This window comes from Balaenoptera borealis (genome assembly GCF_965194805.1).
Source record: "Balaenoptera borealis genome assembly, chromosome: X".
Taxonomy (NCBI): Eukaryota; Metazoa; Chordata; class Mammalia; order Artiodactyla; family Balaenopteridae; genus Balaenoptera; species Balaenoptera borealis.
Window position 1 is genome coordinate 11,341,194 of NC_138881.1, and position 22,227 is coordinate 11,363,420.

Here is a 22,227-nt window from a genome sequence, read left to right on the forward strand (position 1 = left end):
GGGCTCCCTGAGGGTCCCGTTGAATAAGCGCTTCAGTGTTCTGGGCACTTCACATGGACTGTCCTGTTGATTCCTCAGGCAATCCCGTGAGCCGTAAGGGTTGTTAGATCATTCCTATTACACAGTCAGTTGAGGAAATCAGTTGAGGAAACCAGGGCACTGGGCACATAACTGACTTGCCCACACTCACAGAGCTGACACGTGATGAGGGCCGTGTGAGGCAGCCATTCTGACTAAAGCCACATAGGGGATGACTTTGCTGTGGTCCATCGATGGAGCCTTTTTATTCCAATCAGAACAGTGCTTCTCACATTGTAGTGTACATCAGAATCACCTGGAGGGCTTGTTAAAACATAGGCTTCTGATTCAGCCGGTCAGGGGTGGGGTCCATGAATCTGTATTCTCATAAGCTGTAAACGCTGTTTACAATAGCCAAGACATGGAAGCATCCTAAGTGTCCATCAACAGGTGAATGGAGAAAGAAGATGCGGTATGTATATAATATGGAATATTACTCAGACATGAAAAAGAGTGAAATAATGCCGTTTGCAGCAACATGGATGGATCTAGAGATGATCATACTGAGTGAAGTAAGTCAGACAGAGAAAGACAAATATCATATGGTATCACTTATATGTGGAATCTAAAAGAAATGATACAAATGAACTTATTTCCAAAACAGAAACGGACTCACAGACTTCAAAAACAAACACGGTTACCAAAGGGGGAAGGTGGGGGAGGGATAAATTGGGAGACTGGGATTGACAGATACACACTACTGTATATAGAATAGATAATCAATAAGGACCTACTGTGTAGTGCAGGGAACTCTACTCAGTGCTCTGTAATAATATACATGGGAAAAGAATCCAAACAAGAATAGATACGTGTATACGTATAACGGAATCAAGATGCTGTACACATGAAACTAACACAACATTGTTAATCAACTATACTCCACTATAAAAGGAAAATTAAAAGAAAAAAAAGCAGAGCTTTCTCCGGCTGGTGAAAGAAGAGGAAGGTGGAGAGACTGGAGGCCTGAGAAGAACTCACCTTGCCATTGTTGGCTGGAAGATGGTGGGGGCCAGGTGAGAATGAACACGGGCCGCCTTACAGCGCTGAGACAGAGGCTCCCGGCTGACAGCCAACGAGGAATGGGAACCTCCATCCTAAAACCACAAGAACTGAATTCAGACAACAACCAAGGAATGAACTTCAAAGCATGTTCTTCCCCAGAGCCTCCAAAAAGGAATGTAGGCCTGCCAATTTTTTTTCTTTTAAATTTATTTATTTTAATTTATTTATTTTAATTTATTTATTTTTGGCTGCGCTGGGTCTTTGTAGCTGCGCGGGCTTTCTCTAGCTGCGGCGAGTGGGGCTACTCTTCGTTGCGGTGCGCGGGCTTCTCATTGCAGTGGCTTCTCTTGTTGCAGAGCACGGGCTCTCGGCATGCAGGCTCAGTAGTTGTGGCGCACGGGCTTAGTTGCTCCGCAGCATGTGGGATCTTCCCGGACCAGGGCCGAACCCGTGTCCCCTGCAATGGCAGGCGGATTCTTAACCACTGCGCCACCAGGGAAGCCCCCGACACTCTTCATTCTTTTGAAAGGTTTTTTCACTGATCATAGTCTGAAAACCACAATTTTACCATCATTACTTCAATGGCTTTATGAGAGTGGAATGATTTATTTCACCATTCCCCAATTTGGAGCAATTTTTCACTAATCTAAGGAATATTGTGATAAACGTCTTAGTGCACATATATAGCTTTTGTCTAAATTGAAGATTATTTCTTTAGAGTGGATTTCCAAAAGTGGAATTAATGGGTCCTTGGTAATACACACTTCAAAAAAAGCACATTTTGGACTTCCCTGGTGGTCCAGTGGGTGGGACTCTGCACTCCCAATGCAGGGGGCCTGAGTTCAATCCCTGGTCAGGGAACTAGATCCCACATGCTGCAGCTAAGACCCAGCACAGCCAAAATAAATAAATAAATATTAAAAAAAAAAAAAAAAAAAAAAAAAGCACATTTTAAGAAATCAGCGGTACATTGTTTGTGTGTGTGTGTGTGTGTGCGTGTGTGTGTGTGTAAACCGGGAACTTGTTTGGGGAGCACAGAAATGTAATCTTTTCCATCTAGACTCTGCAACAGAGTGATGTCTCACCTCTGTCTCTTGAACAACTCGGCCTGGGTTCAGCCTGTGAAAATGATTCTGGCTCTAGGCGATGCCTCGTGACACTGCTGTGAGGGACCACTCGCTCCCAACCTGGGATTCTTGTTTTCTAAGACAGCGTCCTCGGCTGTCAGCATTATTCGGCAACAAAGTGGGTTATAAGGTATGCTTGCCCCATTGATCGTTTACACCAACAGTACTGGTTCATGGAAAGAAATGGGTGCCATTTTTAACTGTTTTGATGGATCATATTAGAAACTAGCAGTGGTTAAGTCATCATCATTTGATTTTTGTCCCTTCATTTTTTTTAATTGAAGTATAGTTGATTTACAATGTTGTGTTAGTTTCCGGTGTACAGCACAGTGATTCAGTTATGCATATATATCTATTCTTTTTCAGATTCTTTTCCCTTATAGGTTATTACAAAACACTGAGTATAGTTCCCTGTTGCTATACAGTAGGTCCTTGTTGGTTATCTATTTTATATACGTCCCTTCATTTTTCACACCTGTCAGAAAGCAAAAGTGGGACAAAGATTTGGGTTTTTTCTGGTGCCCCCTTTTTTAAAGTGTACAGTTTCAATGGTTTTAAATAACAACCATCACCACAATCAATTTTATAACATTTTCATCACCTCTAAAAAATCCCTAGACCAAATAGCAGTCACTTCCAATTGTCCCTCAAGCCTCCCCAATCCTCATCCCCCAGACAATCACTAATGGACTTTTTGTCTCTAGAGAGTAACCTATTCTGGATATTTCTTATAAATTCAATCATACAGTATGTGACCTTTTGTGACTGGCTTCTTTCACTCAGCATAATGTTTTCAAGGTTCATCCATGTGGTAGCATGTGTCAGATTTTATTCTTTTTATGGCTGAATAATATTTCAGTGTATAGAGAGATCAGCTTTGTTTATCCATTCATCCGTTGGTGGACATGTGGGTTGTCTCCAGTTTTGGGCTATTATGAGCAATGCTGCTATGAACATCCAAACATCCATGTATAAGTTTCTGTGCAGACGTTATGTCTGCATTTCTCTTGGGTAGATATCCAGGAGTAGAATTGCTGGGTGGTATGGTAACTCTTTGTTTAACTTCTTGAGGAACTGCCAGACTATTTTCCAAAGCAGCTGCACAATTTTCCATTCCCACCGGCAGCGTATGAGGGTTCCATTTTCTCCCCATCTTCACCAACACTTGTTACTGTCTGTCTTTTATATTACAGCCATCCTAGTAGGTGCGAAGTAGTACCTGATTGTGATTTTGGTTTGCATTTCCCTCACGGTTAATGGTGTTGAACATCTTTCATTATTTATTAGCCATTTGTCTATCTTCTTTGAAGAAATATCTATTCACATCCTATGATGTCTATGATGTCACGTCCTACGTCTATTATTATTTCCCTCCTATTCTGTGGGTTGTCTTCACTCATACACGTTTTTTAGTCTACACGTAAAAGAAGCTACAGCATTTAGAAATTTGCTTTTGGTTTTCTTTCAACCATAAATTTCTGGTGTGCATGCACACGTGTGTGTGCGTGTGTGTGTTAAATCCAGACATTAAGCAGCATTTTAAAATGGAGTCCCAGAGCAGAAGAAGACCTGTCTGACCTGTTTGTCTGTCTGATTAGGAGGGTCTGATTCTTACAGTGAGTGAAACGGAAGCAACACCACAAATGAGAATTTATTTTCTCCCTCCTGTGCCCCCTTAGCCTTCCTACCTAAACATAGCTCTCCAGAAACGGAGGAATGGCAAAAAGAAGTAATAAATCCTCCACATTTCAGCAGGATCATCTTGCAAACAACAACGTAATACCCCAAATGGGAGCATGAGTCCATCAACTGCGCCTGGTGAAATCTACTGCAGAATAAGTTCTTACTGGAAAAAAATAATAAAATGTGTCAGGAAATTAGCCCCACATTGACAGGAAATAGGAAGGTTCCATGTGTTGGACAAATGGTCCTTTCTCAAGAAAAGTGCCGATTTTTTTTTTTTTACTAATGACACATGTATGAAGGTTGATTTAAAATGATAGCTGAGCATCTGAAGAAAAGTGCAGATGCTGTCCCCCAAAGACCCTTGCCATATAACAGAGCAGTGTCAGGAGAAAGATGGATCTAGAAGGCCCTTCCCCTTCTTCCCTGTCTGCACACATCCCTGCCACCCAACCCTCAAGTTCGGTCAAGTCCCACCTCTCTCCTACATCCTCCCCAGACCCCCATCAGCCTACATACACGGCCTTGCTCTAACCCTAACCTTAACTGCCTCCACAGTATCCTGGCCTCCCACACAACTCTGGACTTAACTCTCTGCTTCCTCGGACTGTTTTCTCTGTTAACACTTGTCTCCCCATCTCCCTGCAAGTTCCTAAGGCCTGAGGCTGTCGTTCCTTATACACAAAGGAGGACATCTGTAAGTGTTTGTTAAACTGAATTACATTATGGCCCGGACGAGGGGGCAATGCCGCTGGGTCAGCTCAAAGCATCTCATATGGTTGCGTGTGGCCACGGCTGGCAGGGCTGCTGGCAGACGAGGGGAACAGCAGGCCCGGGGGCCGCTGCTTCTGTCGCCTCACTACTTGGCTCTTCCTTTCTGCCTCTTCCCTTCCTGTGCCTCTGCTTTCCATTTGTGTCTTTTTTTTTTTTTTTTAATTCTCTATCCTTCCCACATGACAGTCACAGAACTCAAAGAATAGCAAAAGGGAGAAAGGCCCGAATTATTGGTTTGGTTCCTTTTCATCTTTTCTTTCTTTTGTCTTTTCTTCTTTTCGTTTTGTAAAATTTGGCCAAGTGAGGTTTGGAAAATTTGCATCTACTTAGAACTGTAGATGGCGGATTTTTGCACATATGAATGCCTAGTTCATAATGAAGGGATGTTTGAGAAATGTTATTATTATTATCACAATTAGCAATGTCTGCAAATCTATATAGGGCTCTGTTTAACTTAGGCTGATTCAATAGTCTAAAATCTCAGAATTAAATTCAGTATCAGACAGAAGGAAACCAATGCGTTGCTCTGTCTGACAGTTTTCCTAACACTCATCAGGTCAGAGTTTCCTAAAACGCTACAGACTCCTACCCTGCAAAAATGCTGGCTTCATTTCTGGCAGACGATGAAAACCAAAATCCAACTCAAAAACAGAAACTGGGAGCCATAAAGCTGGTGCAATATCAAATTCAGAAATGAGTGTGGATATCAAGGAGCCTCCCCTGGCACTCTTTGTGGTTTAGCGCTGGCTCACGGGGCTTTGAGTCCCGCCATCCGGTGTTATTAACAGCCGTGTTATCTGTGTTATCTCTCGGGGGAATGGCATGTTTCAAAATTAGCAAGAAATGATGCTGTAGCAAAAGCTTCCATGAAATGTATCTATTTCATGAAATTACATGAAATGTATGAAATGTATCTGTGTGAGAATCTGCTGATTTTACACAGGGCAAGAGGGGGAAAGGAACATCATGGCCCTGAGAAATCCTCATTATCTTGCTTTGAGAGCCTTCCAATGAAAATAGAAATAGGGCTTCCTTCCAGCAGAAGCCTTACAATTAGCTTCTTCCATTTTCATAGAGTGGAAACAGCATTCTCTTAGAACTTTTTTTTTTTTTTTTTTTTAGCATAAAAGTCTTGGTTATACGATGTAACAATGACAAAAGAAATAACAGGGGAAAAAAATGGGCCCAAGACGCTGAGATAAAAGGCATGGCACAATTTTTCTATTTGATGTTTTCTGAAAAGTATCATGATCTGACTGGCTTTTTACTTCTTTTCATCCTCATGATGGTTGAGACCCTGATTGTAGCAATCAAAGTCGAGTGGAGTAACAGTTGAATCAGCTCCCGGGATAACGCAGCTCCAGGAGAATTGTCGAGCTCAGAGCTTTCAAAGTAATATGCATCAGAATCAGGCGGACGTGCTGGTTGTCAGGGAGATGATCGGTGTGGGGACGCTGGGACTCCTGGCCAGGGAGGCGCCCATGTTATTTCAGTCTTGTCTCTTGTGCTCCTGTGTGTCATACCTTACAGCTCTAAGAAGGTCAGTGGAAGAAACCTCAGGGCTTGTCTGTCTCTAGATTAACGATTTCTGATGCTGCAAAGAAGCCAATCAGGGGGCTTCAGTGGCTTCTTGAAATACTGAGGAGCTGGAGGGCATCTCTTCTATACTCACTGAGCATCAGCCAGATGGCCATCTCTCTGTGAAAGGCAGTGAGGGTCAGGAAACAGGAACCCAGCCATCCGGGGACTTACAATCAGAGGTTGCCTTTTGAAAAAGTACCTCGATTGACTCACCTCATGCAAGGATGATCTTATGTAAAGAGCGCTTTCGTGTCACTGACACCGAGACACCTCAGTCCAAGAGTCACAGCTCTTTAGGATCCTGGGACTCGTAATAAAAAAGCAGGAACTGCCTGGTTCAGAGCATCTTCGGATGGTTATTGGCTCTGTGGCATCCATCACGTGGGAGTCAGATGCTATTGCACTGGGTCCATACCCGATTCCGAGAGTGAAACTTTACGAAGGTTTGGCAAATCCCGGTATGGGAGTGTTTTCTCCAGGTTGCTTCCGTCCCCTCCCATCAATGAGGTCACCCGCATAACACAAGCTGAAGTAGGAAAGGGGACCCAATGGCTTGTCCCCTCCTTTCACAGTCCGTGATTCACCCCACGATGGCCTGGGTTTTAAAGATCTCAGGATGCTTCAATGTGAACCGTCAGGATCTGAGTTCTTACCCAGCTGGCTGAAAAGCAGCAGAGTCACTCCAAAGCAATTTATTGGATAAATAAAACAAAGAGTGAGAGAGCAAGGGAACAAGAGAGTGAGAACGTGGGCGAGAGCAAGAGACTCCATGCGGATGTCCAGGAAGCCCCGTGTGTTCAGCCTTGAGGTTTAATTAGTCAGATCCGTCCCCTCAACCCCAGACACTTCAGAGCAGCGGTTCTCAGCCTGGCTGCATATTAGAATCCTCTGGGGAGCTTTTTAAACAGTACAGATGCCCAAGCCCTACCATAGATTAATGAAATCCGAACCTCTGGGGCTGCTTCACAGACATCAGTATTTATTAGATTTCCCATTGCTATAGAATCACCAGACAACTGAGAACCACTGAACTCGATTTCTGGTAGAGGATTTTGGAGGACCAGATTGAAAAAGCCCCTGCTCTTCTCAGTAGACTCCAGTTCTATTGAGATATAAAACCTTGGCATGATCAGTATCAGGCTCAGCGACCTCAACTTCTTTTTATTTATTTATTTATTTATTATTTGGTTGCGCCGGGTCTTAGCTGCAGCAGGCGGGCTCCTTAGTTGCGGCTCGCCGGCTCCTTAATTGTGGCATGTGAACTCTTAGTTGAGGCATGCATGTGGGATCTAGTTCCCTGACCAGGGACCAAACCCGGGCCCCCCGCATTGGGAACGCGGAGTCTCAACCACTGCACCACCAGGGAAGTCCCGACCTCAACTTCTTGCTCTTCTCAACATTTTGTATTACCAAGAGAATTACTGGTTCTACGTATGCATGAACACATTTAAATATATAGTATACAGTCATGTATCCGTGCAAAGAGATTGGTTTATCACTACGTTTCTAGAACCAAAGTACATAATGGCTTCATTTCTATCACAGGCATTTGCCTCCTTTTGTGACATGGGCCCTTGAAAACTCATCCTTTCCTTTATTCAGGGAACATGTGTTGAGGCTGTCCTGGGTGCTGAAATAGGTCCACAGAAGATAAGAAAACACAGAAAGCCCGTGGAGCCCGGCCAGGCTGTGGGGGACTAGGGCATAGTCGCATCCAATGAGACGGTGTAACGAGGTGTCCTGGGTGCAAATGGAGGTTTGGGACTAGATGACGGCATCAGGGAAAGTGCTAGAAGAGATGACTTTCCTGAGACTTGAGGGCTGAGGAGTAGCTTGTCTGGCAGCTCAGGGTGGAGATGGAATAGCAAGATGAGGGTAGGGTAGGCTCAGAGGCAGGAAAGAAAGAAATCACTCCATGGGCCTCCATCTTGCCTTCATCTCTAATATACCATTAAGAAACAAGATAAAACAGGGGTGTATAATCCTGTTTCCTCCTCACACAGGAGTTTTGGACACATCACATGGGTGAATGAGACACAATCCTTACTCTTTAGGAAACTTCAGCCTCATCGGGGGCTCAGAATGATGACCTGGATCACCATGCTTTCCTTGTTGAATGGATTTCCCCAAAAGCAGATTGTTGAATCTGCTATAATTGAATACAAGGCAAACCCAGCGAGAGGAATTAAAGCACCTCATTATATATAAGTTTCCAAGACAGAGTGCCTGAGACTTCAACATGGTAATAACACCCTATGGTTGTATATCACTTTGCCATTTATTAGCGTTTTTTTTAATATAGTAAGTAAACTTTATTTATTTGTTCTTCTGAGATAACATTGGCAACAGTCACAGATTTGCATACGATACAGTTATGTATTGACTATTTACAATTTACAGTTATTAGCATATTTGATCTTCATAAAAGCTTTGTGAGGTAGACGAGACAAGACAGGCAATATTATTCCCACTTGACTCAAAGGGTCAAGTGATGGACCTGGAGTAAGGAAGTAATGAATTGTTCTAGAACTCACATCTTCCTACTCCTTATCTCATCTCTACATATTTCTTTCCTTCTGGCTGAATACCAATTTGTCACAAATGTCTAACTCAATTTGAGGAACGTGTGTTAAATTTAATTCCTAGTCCCCAGTTTAGTCTCTTAGCAACCACTATATTTAGTGATGACTACTTCTCTGCCTATAAAGCACACCCCACACGCACTTGGTTTCATATGTACTCCTCGAGCTGGATCATACTTTAACTGCAGCTTTGGTCTAAAAACGCTAATGATTCTTTCATACTCAGAATCTGATTTTTCACCCTCTCTGCTATGCATATGATGTGTGAAATTCTGACACTTTCTCATTACAGACTTCTTTTTTCTTTAAGAGGACGATGCTAACCAAGGATATTTTTTTTTCTTAAAGGTTGTTTATGGCTTTAGTAAACCCATGGGAATTTATACAGGTACAACCCTTTCGAGGAACAGTTTGACAATGGGTATCAAAAACCTAAAATACATTCTCTGTTTGACTTGCTAGCTCTGCCTCTGGAATCTGTCTTAGGGAAAGCAAATCTAAAATGCAGATCAAATTTTCTGCATAAAAATCTTCACTGATGCATTATTTAGTGGACTGGTTGAGTTCAATTTTAGACAGCTGTAAAACAGAATATTATGCTTCCATTAGAATAAATAATTCTTTTAGTGGTAAAATGCTTATTATATTAGGTTAAGAGATCAAGTGGAATACCAATGCATGTGCGTATTACGAAGCTAGCTACGTAAAACCACGTAGATGAGATGGAAACACACCAAAATGTCAAGAGGAGCTGTGCCTGGGAAGTAGCACATAGGGAAATTTTTTCTCCCACGTATATTTTTCTGCTTTTCTCAACTCTTCTGCAGTGAGTATGTGTGATTCTTATAAATCAGAAAGAAATGGGCGCTTAAAGACTCTGTTTCTGGGCTGAGTATAAGTTCACAAATATCTACTTTGAATATCAGCTCTAAGGATATGTTTCCGGGAGTGCAGTGAGCAATAACGGAATCATTCTGGCACTGGCCTCCTTGCTTCGACCCTTGATTCCCTACAGCCTGTTCTCCATACAGCAGCCAGAGGGATGCTCTTAAAATGAGAGCAAATTTCACTCTTCAACTCAATGTTCTCCAGCGGTTTCCCACCTCATTAAGGGGGGGGTCTTTAGCAGAGCTGACAAAGCCCCGTGGCATCTGCTGCCTCCTCCTCACTACCCGCGCTCCCTCCCTCCAGCTACTCCAGCCACGCTGGCCTCCTCCCTGTCCTTGCCTCAGGGCCTTTGCACTGGCTTTTCCCCTGCTTGGAAGGCTCTTCTCTCAGATACAAGCTCCCTCTCCATCTTCACATCTTGCCCTAAATGTCACCTTCTCAGTGAGCCTTCCTAACCATCCAGCGCACATCTGTACACCCCATTCTCGTCTCAGACATCCACCCCGCACTCCTGATCCCTCCTACTAGATATCATTTTTTCTTTGAAAAGGACATATCATCTGTTAACACACTACACACTCCACTTATTCATCATGGGCCTTAACCTGTAATTGGCAGGTCAGGAGATTGAACTCTCTAGCTCACTTATACTGCGACAACGTGCAAATCTGGGGCAGGGGGCAGAGAAATGAGCACATTGTGTATCTGGCCGAACATTTGTCTATTTGTGTATTTATTACAACTGGACATGTAAAGATACATCATATAGGTCACTGTATATGATTTAGGTCTCTACTAATTCTCTTTGTCATTGTCGAATACATTAATAACATGGCCCTAAAATAAAGATATACTTTATTTCATTAAAATTTATAGTTACTTGTTTTTTGAATGAATAGTATATTCACATGGCTCAACAGTCCAAAGATAGAAAGGGGGATACAGTGAAAAACTTCATTTATATCTCTATCTTCCAATTATTTAGTGCCCTTCCCTAGAGACAACTACTGTTAGCAGTTTCTTATGTATTCTTTTAGAGATATTTTATCCTTAGCAAAGCAAATTCATACATAATATACACTTCCCTTTTTAACCCAAATGGTAGCATACTATACACACCACTCCATACCTTGCTTTTATTCTTAGTATATCTAGGCGATCATTCTGAATTAGTACATAAAGATTCTCCTATTCTTTTCAAAGTGGCATATTATTCCATTGTGTACATGCATCAAAATATACTTAGCCAGTCCCATATTGGTGGATGGCTGAATGTCTGCACTGTTTCCAGTCTTTTGCCATCATAAACAATGCTTGTACATAAGTCATTTTGTATATGCGATTGTATCTGTAGAATACATTCCCCGAAGCACATCAATTTGTCACTCTGTGCATGTGTAATATTGCCACATATGTTATCTTTGGATATGAGGACACAGGGTTATAAAGATATTGTCCTCCCTAAATTAATGTAGTATTTCAAAGTGAGCCCAACCAAAATACCTAGAGCATCAAGTCAGTTCATGATGCCCCTTTGCTCCATCTGCCCCACTGGCTCCCTGCCTTGCTCAGAGAAACAGCCCACATCTTTTCATTCGCCCACAAGGCCCTCCTTGATCACTCCCTGTTACTCCTCTGGCCTCATCTCCTTCTCATTCTCTCATTCACTTCGTTGCAGGCATGCTGGCCTCTGACTTCAGGGCCTTTGCACACGTTGCTCCTACTTATCTGCGTGGTTTGTTCCTTCACTTCAACCGCCATGTTCTCAATGAGGCCTGCCCTGACCACCTGGTTTTGCACTCTCCCCACTTCCTATCTTCCTTCTTTATTTTGTCTCTCTCTATCTCATTTACCACACTTTGACCCTGTTTGTATTTGACTAATTGGTCTCTCTCTCTCTCACAGATAGAATGGAAGCATAATGTGGGCAGAGATTTTCCCTGTTCTCATTCACTGCTGCATCCTAGTGCTTGGATCACAGCCTGACATATAGTGAGTGCTCATTCAACATTTATTGGTTTAAATAAACATGTGAGAATGGCTAGGAGAACTCTGGTGGGGGGAATGATTAACGGGTAAAAGGTGGTTATTAGCTTACTAAATAGTAAAACATTATAAAGCAACAATAATGAAAACAGTGTGGTCTCTGGATGAAGAACAGATTGAGCAGAAGAACAGAACAGAGTTCAGAAATAGACCTAAATCCATATGAAAATTTAAAATATAATGAAAGTCACATATGAAATCAAAATAAGAAAAAAAGATTGATTACTCAAGAAATGGTTTTGGAATACCTGTCTAGTCACTTGGACAAAATAAGATGAAATCTCTATGTCTCTTACATCAAATGGACCAAAGATATACACGTAAAAAATAAATCACAAAAAATCCAACACTAAAATTGGGGGGAATTAATTTGTAATCATGGGGAAAGCCTTTCTATGCAAGACACAAAATTAAGATATGTAAGAAAGGATTAATATATTTCACTAAAAATAACAAAGCCCATGCAGGAAAAATTGCCAAAAACAGAGTAAAAAGACAACACATACTATTGAAAATTTTGCAAGCTATACGACTTATGACTAATTTCCTAAAGTTACAAAAAGCTCTTATAAATCAATAGGAAAAAGATAAAGAAGCTAACAGAAAAATGAGACAGGACATGAATCAGCAGTTCTCAGAACAAGAAATCCCAATGGCCAATAAATAGTGACAAAATGCTTACTTTCATTTATGACTTTAAAAATGCAAATTCAAATACCAAGAAAATACATTTTTTCAATATCAGATGGGCAAAGATCCAGCAATCTGTTAATAGCTGCTACTGGCAAGGAAGAGAAGTCGGTGCTCTCACCCACTGTTGGGGGAGGGTAATTTCAAGTGACCTCTTTGCAGAGCACTTTGGTAATTTCTGTGAAAATTAAAGCTAGACATGCTCTTTGATCCAGCACTTCCACATCTAGGAATCTGTACTATAGAGACAAGTGAAAAAAGATGTATATTCAAGGATATACACTGTAGCACTGTTTGCATTAAAAAAATAAAAATCGAATTGTCCAATAAGGAATCACTGATTAAATAAACTATTCTGCATCCATACAATGGAATACTCTATAGCTATTCAATAAATGACCTGGGATCTTATATGCGATTATGTGATGTAAGATATAGTAAATGCAAACAACATGTATAGTGTATTTCCATTTGTGATAGAATAGATATCCGTATATATTATTGTACATGTATAAAAAACTTTCTGGAAAGATCCATAATGTGACTTCTGGGTAGTGGGAGTTGGGTCTATCTTGGGGGAGGGAAAACTTTGCCTCTCATTTTATAGCCCCTTTCTGGTCCTCATTTCTTACAATGTGCATGTGTTACATGTATTATAACAATAAAAAAAAAAAGCAGTTAAATTACACTCTAAAAATTGTCCTAATTGTAGAGGACTGAAGTTCAACTATGGAAGATAGTTTACTCCTCACTCATATTATCTTTGTTAGTAATAACAAAAAGAGCTTTGCAGAGGCTGGAAGCTGGAATCAAAAGAGAATCCATGAAATAAAGATCAAAGTCCATGAGGTCATATGAGGATATCTTCATCTCCCAACTAAAGTAACATCCCCACTTTCCAATTAAAAGACATAAATGAGGGGCTTCCCTGGTGGCGCAGTGGTTAAGAATTAGCTCTGCCAATGCAGGGGACATGGGTTGGAGCCCTGGTCTGAGAAGATCCCACATGCTGCGGAGCAACTAAGCCCATGCGCCACAACTACTGGCCTGCGCTCTAGAGCCTGTGAGCCACAACTACTGAGCCTGCGTGCCACAACTACTGAAGCCCGTGCGCCTAGAGCCTGTACTCCGCAACAAGAGAAGCCACTGCAATGAGAAGCCCGTGCACTGCAACGAAGAGTGGCCCCTGCTAGCTGCAACTAGAGAAAGCCCGCACGCAGCAACGAAGACCCAACGCAGCCAAAAATTCAAAAAAAAAAAAAAAGACATAAATGATTAGCCCCAAGCATACTGTAGACTGTGACAGCCAGGTTTGCATTCTCAATCTATTACTACAGGGTGACCTAGGAAAGTTATTTAATCCCTCTCCATCTACAAGCTATATATAGCTTATAGTTATTAAGCTATATATGAGGCAAATCCTAAATAACAGTGGTTTTAAAGAGAGTATTTTTCCCTCTCACAAAAGGTAATTCCAAAAAAAATTAATAATTCCAGAGTTGTGCACTCCAGGGCTGGTATGGTGGCTCCATGATCATCAGGGACCTAAGCCCTTGCACCTTCCTGCTCCATCCTCCTAGCAAGTGGCTTCCATCTCAAGGTTACCTCGTGATTTAAGGTGGCATCTGGAGCTCCTGCCATCATGCTTGAATTCCAAATAGCAGGAAGGTGTAAGGAAGAAAGGTCAAAAAGTGTAACTCTTGATTGATTTAGCTTTCTTTAAGCAGCCTCACAAGAAGTCCCACATAACACTTCTGCTTAGCTCTTATTGGTCAAAACATGGTCACATGACCACACCTAGCTGCAAGGAAGACTGGGAAATGTGGTCTTTTAGTTGATCACATTTTTACCCTGAAGGAATCCAGTGTTCTATTATTCAGGAAAAAGGGGAGAACAGATATTAGGTGATAATTTGCAGGCTTTTCAAACTCTCTAAGTACAGTTTCATTTGCAAAAGAAGACTAATAACAAGCATTTCAGGGTTGAGGTCAGGCTTAAAAGAAATAAAGGCTGTAATGCATTGCACATAGTAGGTGCTTTCTTAACACTTGATTCCTTCCTTTCCCCTTTCCTTATTGACTTTCACTGTCATTGTTTCATCTGAGAAAGCAAGCAAGAAGAAGGCAATATTGGTTATATCATTTTTCCAACCTGAGTCTTGAGTTTTCACTTATATTAAGCACAAGTGATTAATTCTACTTAAAGAAAAGGTTTGTCTGCAACACTCTTTGTGTGAATATTGTTTGAAATTTTTTTCAAAATTTTTATTAAAAAAATTTTTTTGGCCACACCACATGGCACGTGGAATCTTAGTTCCCCAATCAGGGATTGAACCAGCACCCCCTGCAGTGGAAGCACAGGTCTTAACCACTGGACCACCAGGGAAGTCCCCAAAATTTTTTTGAATTTTATTTTTAAGGGTTAAAGATTACTTGGCCAGATCTTAAATGTTCAGAAATTGATGCAGCATGACACTGTCTGCATTAGATGGGTTGTGTTGGGGGTGTGGAGAATTATATGTAAATTCTCAGAGGCATGGCAGTATGAAAAAGTGGTTAAGAACATAAGCTGTGGAGTCAGGATTCTGGGTTTTACTCTTCGATCACTCCATTCTAGCTCTGTCACTCTGCAGAACTTACCCACCTATAAATGGGATAAAAATAGGACGTGCTGCATAAAGTTGCTGTGAGGCTGAAAAGCGTTGATGCAGGCAAACTGCTTAGTGCGGCACCTGGCACATAGTGGGTGCTCAACAGGTGTTTGTCTTATGGAGTGGGGGGCACTTGTTCTCCCCTCTGCATATTTCCATGAGGGGAGAGAATTTCCATTCCATTTTCAAAGAGTGTAGTAGGCAGAATTCCAATATGTCTGCCTCCTAGTGAACACATGTTATATAATCCCCTCCCCTCAAGTTCAGGCAGACCCTGTGAATACGACAGAATATCTCTTCTGTGATTAGGTTGCATTATATGGCAAAGGTAAAGGAGTTTTGCAGATGTAATTAAGGTCCCTAATCAGTTGACTTTGAGTAAATAAAAACAGAGATTATCCTGGGAAGGCCGACCTAATCAATGGAGCCCTTTAAAATAAGAATTCTCTTTCTGGACTTAAAGAAAACTGCACTGTTGTGGAGAGGGTCACATGGCAGGGAGTTGTGGGCAGCCTCTAGGAGGAGAAAATGGTTCCTGGATGACAGACAGCAAGAAAACTAAGACTTCAGTCCTGTAACTGCAAGGAACTGAATTCTACCAACAACTAGTGAGCAGGGAAGAGCAATCCAAGCCTGTGATGAGGATGCAGGCCAGCCAAAACTTTGATTTCAACCCTGTGAGACCCTGAGCAGAGAGCCCAGTAACACTGTGCCCAGAGTCCTGACCCATGGAAACTGTGAGATAATAAATTTTTGTTCTATTAAACTGCTAAGTTAGTTTGGGGTAATTTGTTACATAGCTCTAGAGACCTAATACAGGGGATGATATAGTTTGATTCCTTTAGATCAGGGGTCAGAAAACTATGGCCTCGCCCATGTGCCAAATCCAGCCCACCACCTGATTTTTTTGTTTGTTTGTTTGTTTTTAATGCTTACTGGTACTTTTTACATTAAAAGGAACTACAAATGTGTTATTAAGGTTTCCACTTTAAATGTACAATTTTACCTCATTTTATTTATAAGGAATTGTTACAGAAAATGCAAATATCAATATTTGAAAAATACATTCCATTACATGGACTCCAAAGAAACAATGCTGCTAAGCGCCATGGTCCTATATGATGCTCTCGCCCCACACTGAGCACCACCCAGAATGGCTTGGAAGCCAAGGTGATCAACCCAAATGTGTGCCTGCAGTTTTGGCCCAGCCCTCCCCCTGGGTATAGCACACAGGTATGTCATGGTAACAGCCAACTCCACACATCTGCCAAAAAAGGACATTAAGTCATTAAGCTGAGCAGGCTGCCAACTCAAGACTCCCTAGCTACAGAAAACCAATGTTGTCAGTTGTAACACGTTAACATATTATTTATGCCACACAAAAAACTAACTGTACAGGCAATGATCTCCCAAAGAAAATCTTTAAGGCATATATGATAACTTCTGGAAATTTAGTAAGTGTTTAGTCAAATAATCAGCTCTTCACTAAATTACTTCCACAAAATGAGAACGTGGCTTCCAAACCCCTTTAGAAAGTTATATGTCCTCGGCTTCCTCCTCTCCCTGGTGGGGCTGGGGAGCTTTGGCCACCACCTGATTTTGCAAATAAAAAGTTTCATTGGCACATAGCCATGCCCATTTGTTTACATATGGTCTATGTATCTATGTCTGCTTTTGCACTAGAGTTGAGTAGTTGCAATACCTAATATGTTAACTATCTGGCCCTTTATAGAAAAAGTTTGCTGACCCCTGCTCTAGAAGAAGACCTTGGATAAATATTTGAGAACAAGTAGCTTACTTGGGTGGCAATACCTAGAAACACTAGAGAGTGGGGAGTGAGATGGGTAAGGAAGGCAGCCAATAAAGAGTGTATTTTTCAAAGAGTCAGTTACAAGGGAATCCCCATAAGGCTGTCAGCTGATTTCTCCACGAAAACTTTGCAAGCCAGAAGAGAGTGGCAAGATATATTCAAAATCCTGAAATGGAAAAGCCTGCAACCTAGAATACTCTACTCAGCAAGATTATCATTTAGAATAGGAGAGACAAAGAATCTCAGACAAGCAAAAACTAAAAGAATACAGCAATACTAAACCTATTCTTAAAGAAATATTGAAAGGTCTTCTCTAAATAGAAAAGAAGCAAGAATCTATAGGAAAGGGAAAATCACAGTAGGAAAGGCAAATATAGAAGAAGACTGAAGATCACTTAAGTAAGCCAGTACATAAATTAAAAAACAATCAAGAAATTTTGTAAAGGTGATTATAAACACAATGAACAGCAAAGGATAAACATGAAGATGTAAAAGAGAACATCAAAAATCACCAAATGCGGGGGAGGGGAGTAAGAGAATGTAGATTTTTTAGAATGTGTTTGAGCTTATATGACTATCAGTTTAAAGCAAGTAGATATAGTTATGGGTTAACATACTTGAAAATCAGGGCAACCACAAATTGAAAACACACAATAGATTCACAAAAACCAAAAAGAAAGGAATTCAAGCATAATACAAAAGAAAAGCATCAAACCACAAAAGGAAAAATGAAAAGAAGAAAGGAACAAAGAAGAAATACAAAATCAACTGGAAAACAAGGTTTAAAATGGTAATAAATACATACATATCAATAATGACTTTAAAAGCCAATGGACTAAATGCTCCAATCAAAAGACAAAGAGTGGAAGACTGTATAATAAAACAAGAGCCTACAATATGCTGCCTACAAGAGACCCACTTTAGGGAGAAAGACACACATAGATTGAAAGTGAGGGGATTGTAAAAGATATTTCATGCAAATGGACATGACAAAAAGCGGGGGTAGCAATACTCATATCAGACAAAATAGACTTTAAAACAAGGGCTACAAAAAAAGACAAAGAAGGACACTATACAATGATAAAACAATCAACACTCATTAACATATATGCACCCAATATAGGAGCATCTAAATAAATAAAACAAATACTAAGACACATAAAGGGAGAAACTGATGGAAATACAATAATAGGAGACTTTAACACCCCATTGACATCAATGGACAGATCTTCCAGAAGGAACATCAATAAGGCAACAGAGATCCTAAATGACACAATAGAACAGTTAGACTTAATTGATATCTACAGGACACTACATTCAAAAAAACCAGAATACACATTCTTTTCAGGTACACATGGAACATTCTCTAGGATAGACCACATACTAGGACACAAAACACGCCTCAACAAATTTAAGAGGATAGAAGTTATTTCAAGCATCTTTTCTGACCACAATGGCATGAAACTAGAAATCAACCACAGAAAGAAAAACGAGAAAAAAATGATTACATGGAGACTAAACAACATGCTACTAAAAAACCAATGGGTCAACGATTAAATCAAAGAGGAAATCAAAAAATACCTTGAGATAAATGACAACAAAAACACAACCCTACAAAATCTATGGGATGTAGCAAAAGCAGTCCTAAGAGGGAAGTTCACAGTAATAAAGGCCTTCCTCAAAAAACAAGAAAAATCACAAATAAACAACCTAACCTACAACTTAAAGGAATTAGAAAAAGAACAAACAAAACCTAAAGTCAGCAGAAGGAAGGAAATAATAAAGATCAGAGAGGAAATAAATAAAATAGAGATAAAAATGACAGAAAAAAATCAATAAAACCAAGAGCTGTTTTTTTTAAAGGATAAACAAAACCGACAAACCTCTAGCCAGGCTCTCCAAGAAGAAAAGAGAGAGGACGCAAATAAACAAAATAAAAAATGAAAGAGGAGAAATAACAATTGATACTGCAGAAATAAAAAAAATCATAAGAAAATACTATGAACAGTTTTATACCAACAAAATGGACAACCTAGAAGAAAAGGACAAGTTTCTAGAAACATACAGCCTGCCAAAACTGAATCAAGAAGAAACAGACAATTTAACAGACTAATCACTAGAAGTAAAATAGAATTTGTAATTTAAAAAACTCGCTGAAAACAAAAGTCCAGGACTGGATGGCTTCACTGGAGAATTCTACTAGACATACAAAGAAGAACTTATACCGCTCCTTCTCAACCTCTTCCAAGAGACTGAAGAGGAAAGAACACTCCCAAGGTCATTCTATGAAGCCACCATCATGCTGATACCAAAACCAGAAAAAGATACTACCAAAAAAGAAAATTACAGGCCAATATCTTTGATGAATATAGATGCAAAAATCCTCAACAAAATATTATCAAACTGAATCCAACAACACATAAAAAGGATCATACACCATGATCAAGTTGGATTTATTTCAGGGTCACAAGGAGGGTTCAACATACGCAAACCAATCAGTGTGATACACCACATCAACAAAAGAAAAGACAAAAACCACATGATCATTTCAATAGATGTAGAAAAAGCATTTTATAAAATTCAACATCCATTCATGATAAAAACTCTCCCCAAAGTGGGTATAAAGGTAACATATTTCAACAATAATAAAAGCCATTTATGACAAACCCACAGTCAATATAATACTCAATGGTGAAAAGCTGAAAGCCTTCCTGCTAACTTCTGGAACAAGACAAGGATGCCCACTCTCACCACTTCTATTCAACATAGTATTGGAAGTCCTAGCCACAGCAATCAGACAAGACAAGGAAATAAAAGGTATCCAAGTTGGAAGGGAAGAGGTAAAATTGTCATTATATGCAAATGACATGAAACTCTATATAGAAAACCCTAAAGACTCCACACAAAAACTTTTAGAACTAATTAAATGAATTCAGCAAGGTAGCAGGATACAAGATCAATATATAGAAATCTGTTGCATTTCTTTACACTAACAATGAAATATCAGAAAGAGAATGTTTGTAAAAATCCCATTTAAAATTATTTCAAAAACAAAACAAAACAAAACCAACCTAGGACTAAACCTAACCAAGGAGGTGAAAGACTGAGGACTATGAAACATTGATAAAGGAAACTGAAGGCGATTCAAAGAAATGAAAAGATATCCCATGCTCTTGATGGGAAGAATAAATATTGTTTAAATGGTCATATTACCCAAAGCAATCTACAGATTTAATGCGATCCCTATCAAATTACCCACGACATTTTTCACAGAACTAGAACAAATAACCTTAAAATTTACATGTCACCACAAAAGACCCAGAATTGCCAAAGCAATCCTGAGAAAAAAGAACAAAGCTGGAGGCATAACCCTCCCAGACTTCAGACAATAGTACAAAGCTACAGTAATCAAAATAGTGTGGTACTGGCATCAAAGACAGACATATGTATCAATGGAACAGAATAGAGAATCTAGAAATAAATGGACACAACTACAGTCGATTAATCTTTAACAAAAGAGGCAGGAATATACAATTGGGAAAAGACAGTCTCTTCAGCAAGTGGTAATGGGAAAGCTGGACAGCCACATGTAAATCAATGAATTTAGAACACTCCCCTACACCATACACAAAAATAAACTCAAAATGGCTTAAAGACTTAAATATAAGACATGACCCCATAAAACTCCTAGAAGAGAACACAGGCAAAACAGTCTCTGACATAAATCGTAGCAATGTTTTCTTAGGTCAGTCTCCCAAGGCAAAAGAAATAAAAGCAAAAATATACAAATGGGACCTAATCAAACGTATAAGCTTTTGCACAGCAAAGTAAGCCATAAAGAAAATGAAAAGACAACCTATGGACCAGGAGAAAATATTTGCAAGTGATGCAACCAACAAGGGCTTAATCTTTAAAATATACACACATCTCATACAACTCAATATCAAAAAAACAAAACACCCAATCAAAAAACGGGCAGAAGACCTAAACAGACATTTCTCCAAAGAAGACATACAGATGGCCAATAGACACATGAAAAGATGCTCCACATCGCAAATTATTAGAGAAATGCAAATGAAAACCACAAAGAGGTATCACCTCACACCAGTCAAAATGGCTATCATCAAAAAACCTACAAATAATAAATGCTGAAGAGGGTGTGGATAAACGGGAACCCTTGTACACTGTTGGTGGGAATGCAAATTGGTGCAGTCACTATGGAAAACAGTATGGAGGTTCCTTAAAAAACTAAAAAAAATGTTACCATAGGATCCAGCAATCCCACTCCTGGGCATATACCCAGAAAAGACAAAAACTCTAATTTGAAAAGATACATGCACCCCAATGTTTATAGCAGCACTATTTACAATAGCCAAGACATGGATGCAAACTAAGTGTCCATCAACAGATGAATGGATAAAGAAGATGTGGTACATATATACAACGGAATATTACTCAGCCACAAAAAAGAATGAAATATTGCCATTTGCAGCAACAAGGATGGAACTAGAGATTATCAGACTAAGTGAAGTAATTCAGACCAAGAAAGACAAATATTATATGGTATCATTTATATGTGGAATCTAAAAAATAGTACAAATGAACTTATTTAGAAAACAGAAACAGACTCATAGACATAGAAAGAAAACTGATGGTTACCAAAGGGGAGACGGTGGGGAGGGATCAGTTAGGAGTATGGGACTAACAGATACACACCACTATATATAAAATAGATAACAAGGATTTACTGTATAGCACAGGGAACTACGTTTTATATATATGTGTGTGTGAGAATCACTTTGCTGTACACCTGAAACTAACACAATATTGTTAACCCACTATAGTTCAATTAAAAAAAAAAAAAAGAGTAGGGCTTCCCTGGTGGTGAGTGGTTGAGAATCTGCCTGCTAATGCAGGGGACACGGGTTCGAGCCCTGGTCTGGGAAGATCCCACATGCCGCGGAGCAACTAGGCCCGTGAGCCACAACTACTGAGCCTGCGCATCTGGAGCCTGTGCCCCGCAACGAGAGGCCGCGACAGTGAAAGGCCCGCGCACCGCGATGAAGAGTGGCCCCCGCTTGCCGCAACTAGAGAAAGCCCTCGCACGGAAACGAAGACCCAACACAGCCAAAAATAAATAAATAAATAAATAAATAAATAAATAAATAAATAAATTTATTTTAAAAAAAAAGAAACAGTGCATTGGAACTTTAAAAAAAAAAAAAAGAGTATGTTATTGAGTCGGCCGACTATCATTGTGGGTGACTGGGATTTAATCCCACCAGAAAGCTCTGTGAAGCAGCAGAGAACATGTAC

General features: G+C 40.1%; 1 protein-coding gene across 1 annotated transcript in view; it reads right to left on the reverse strand.

Annotated features, from left to right (window-relative positions):
• The window catches only part of GPM6B (glycoprotein M6B), a 191,065-nt gene that overhangs the window by 165,543 nt on the left and 3,295 nt on the right, over positions 1 to 22,227 (reverse strand). The window contains exon 2 of the mRNA XM_082375835.1: positions 1,057 to 1,172. Coding sequence (XP_082231961.1) covers positions 1,057 to 1,172 — 116 coding nt within the window. The remainder of the gene's footprint in view (positions 1 to 1,056; positions 1,173 to 22,227) is intronic.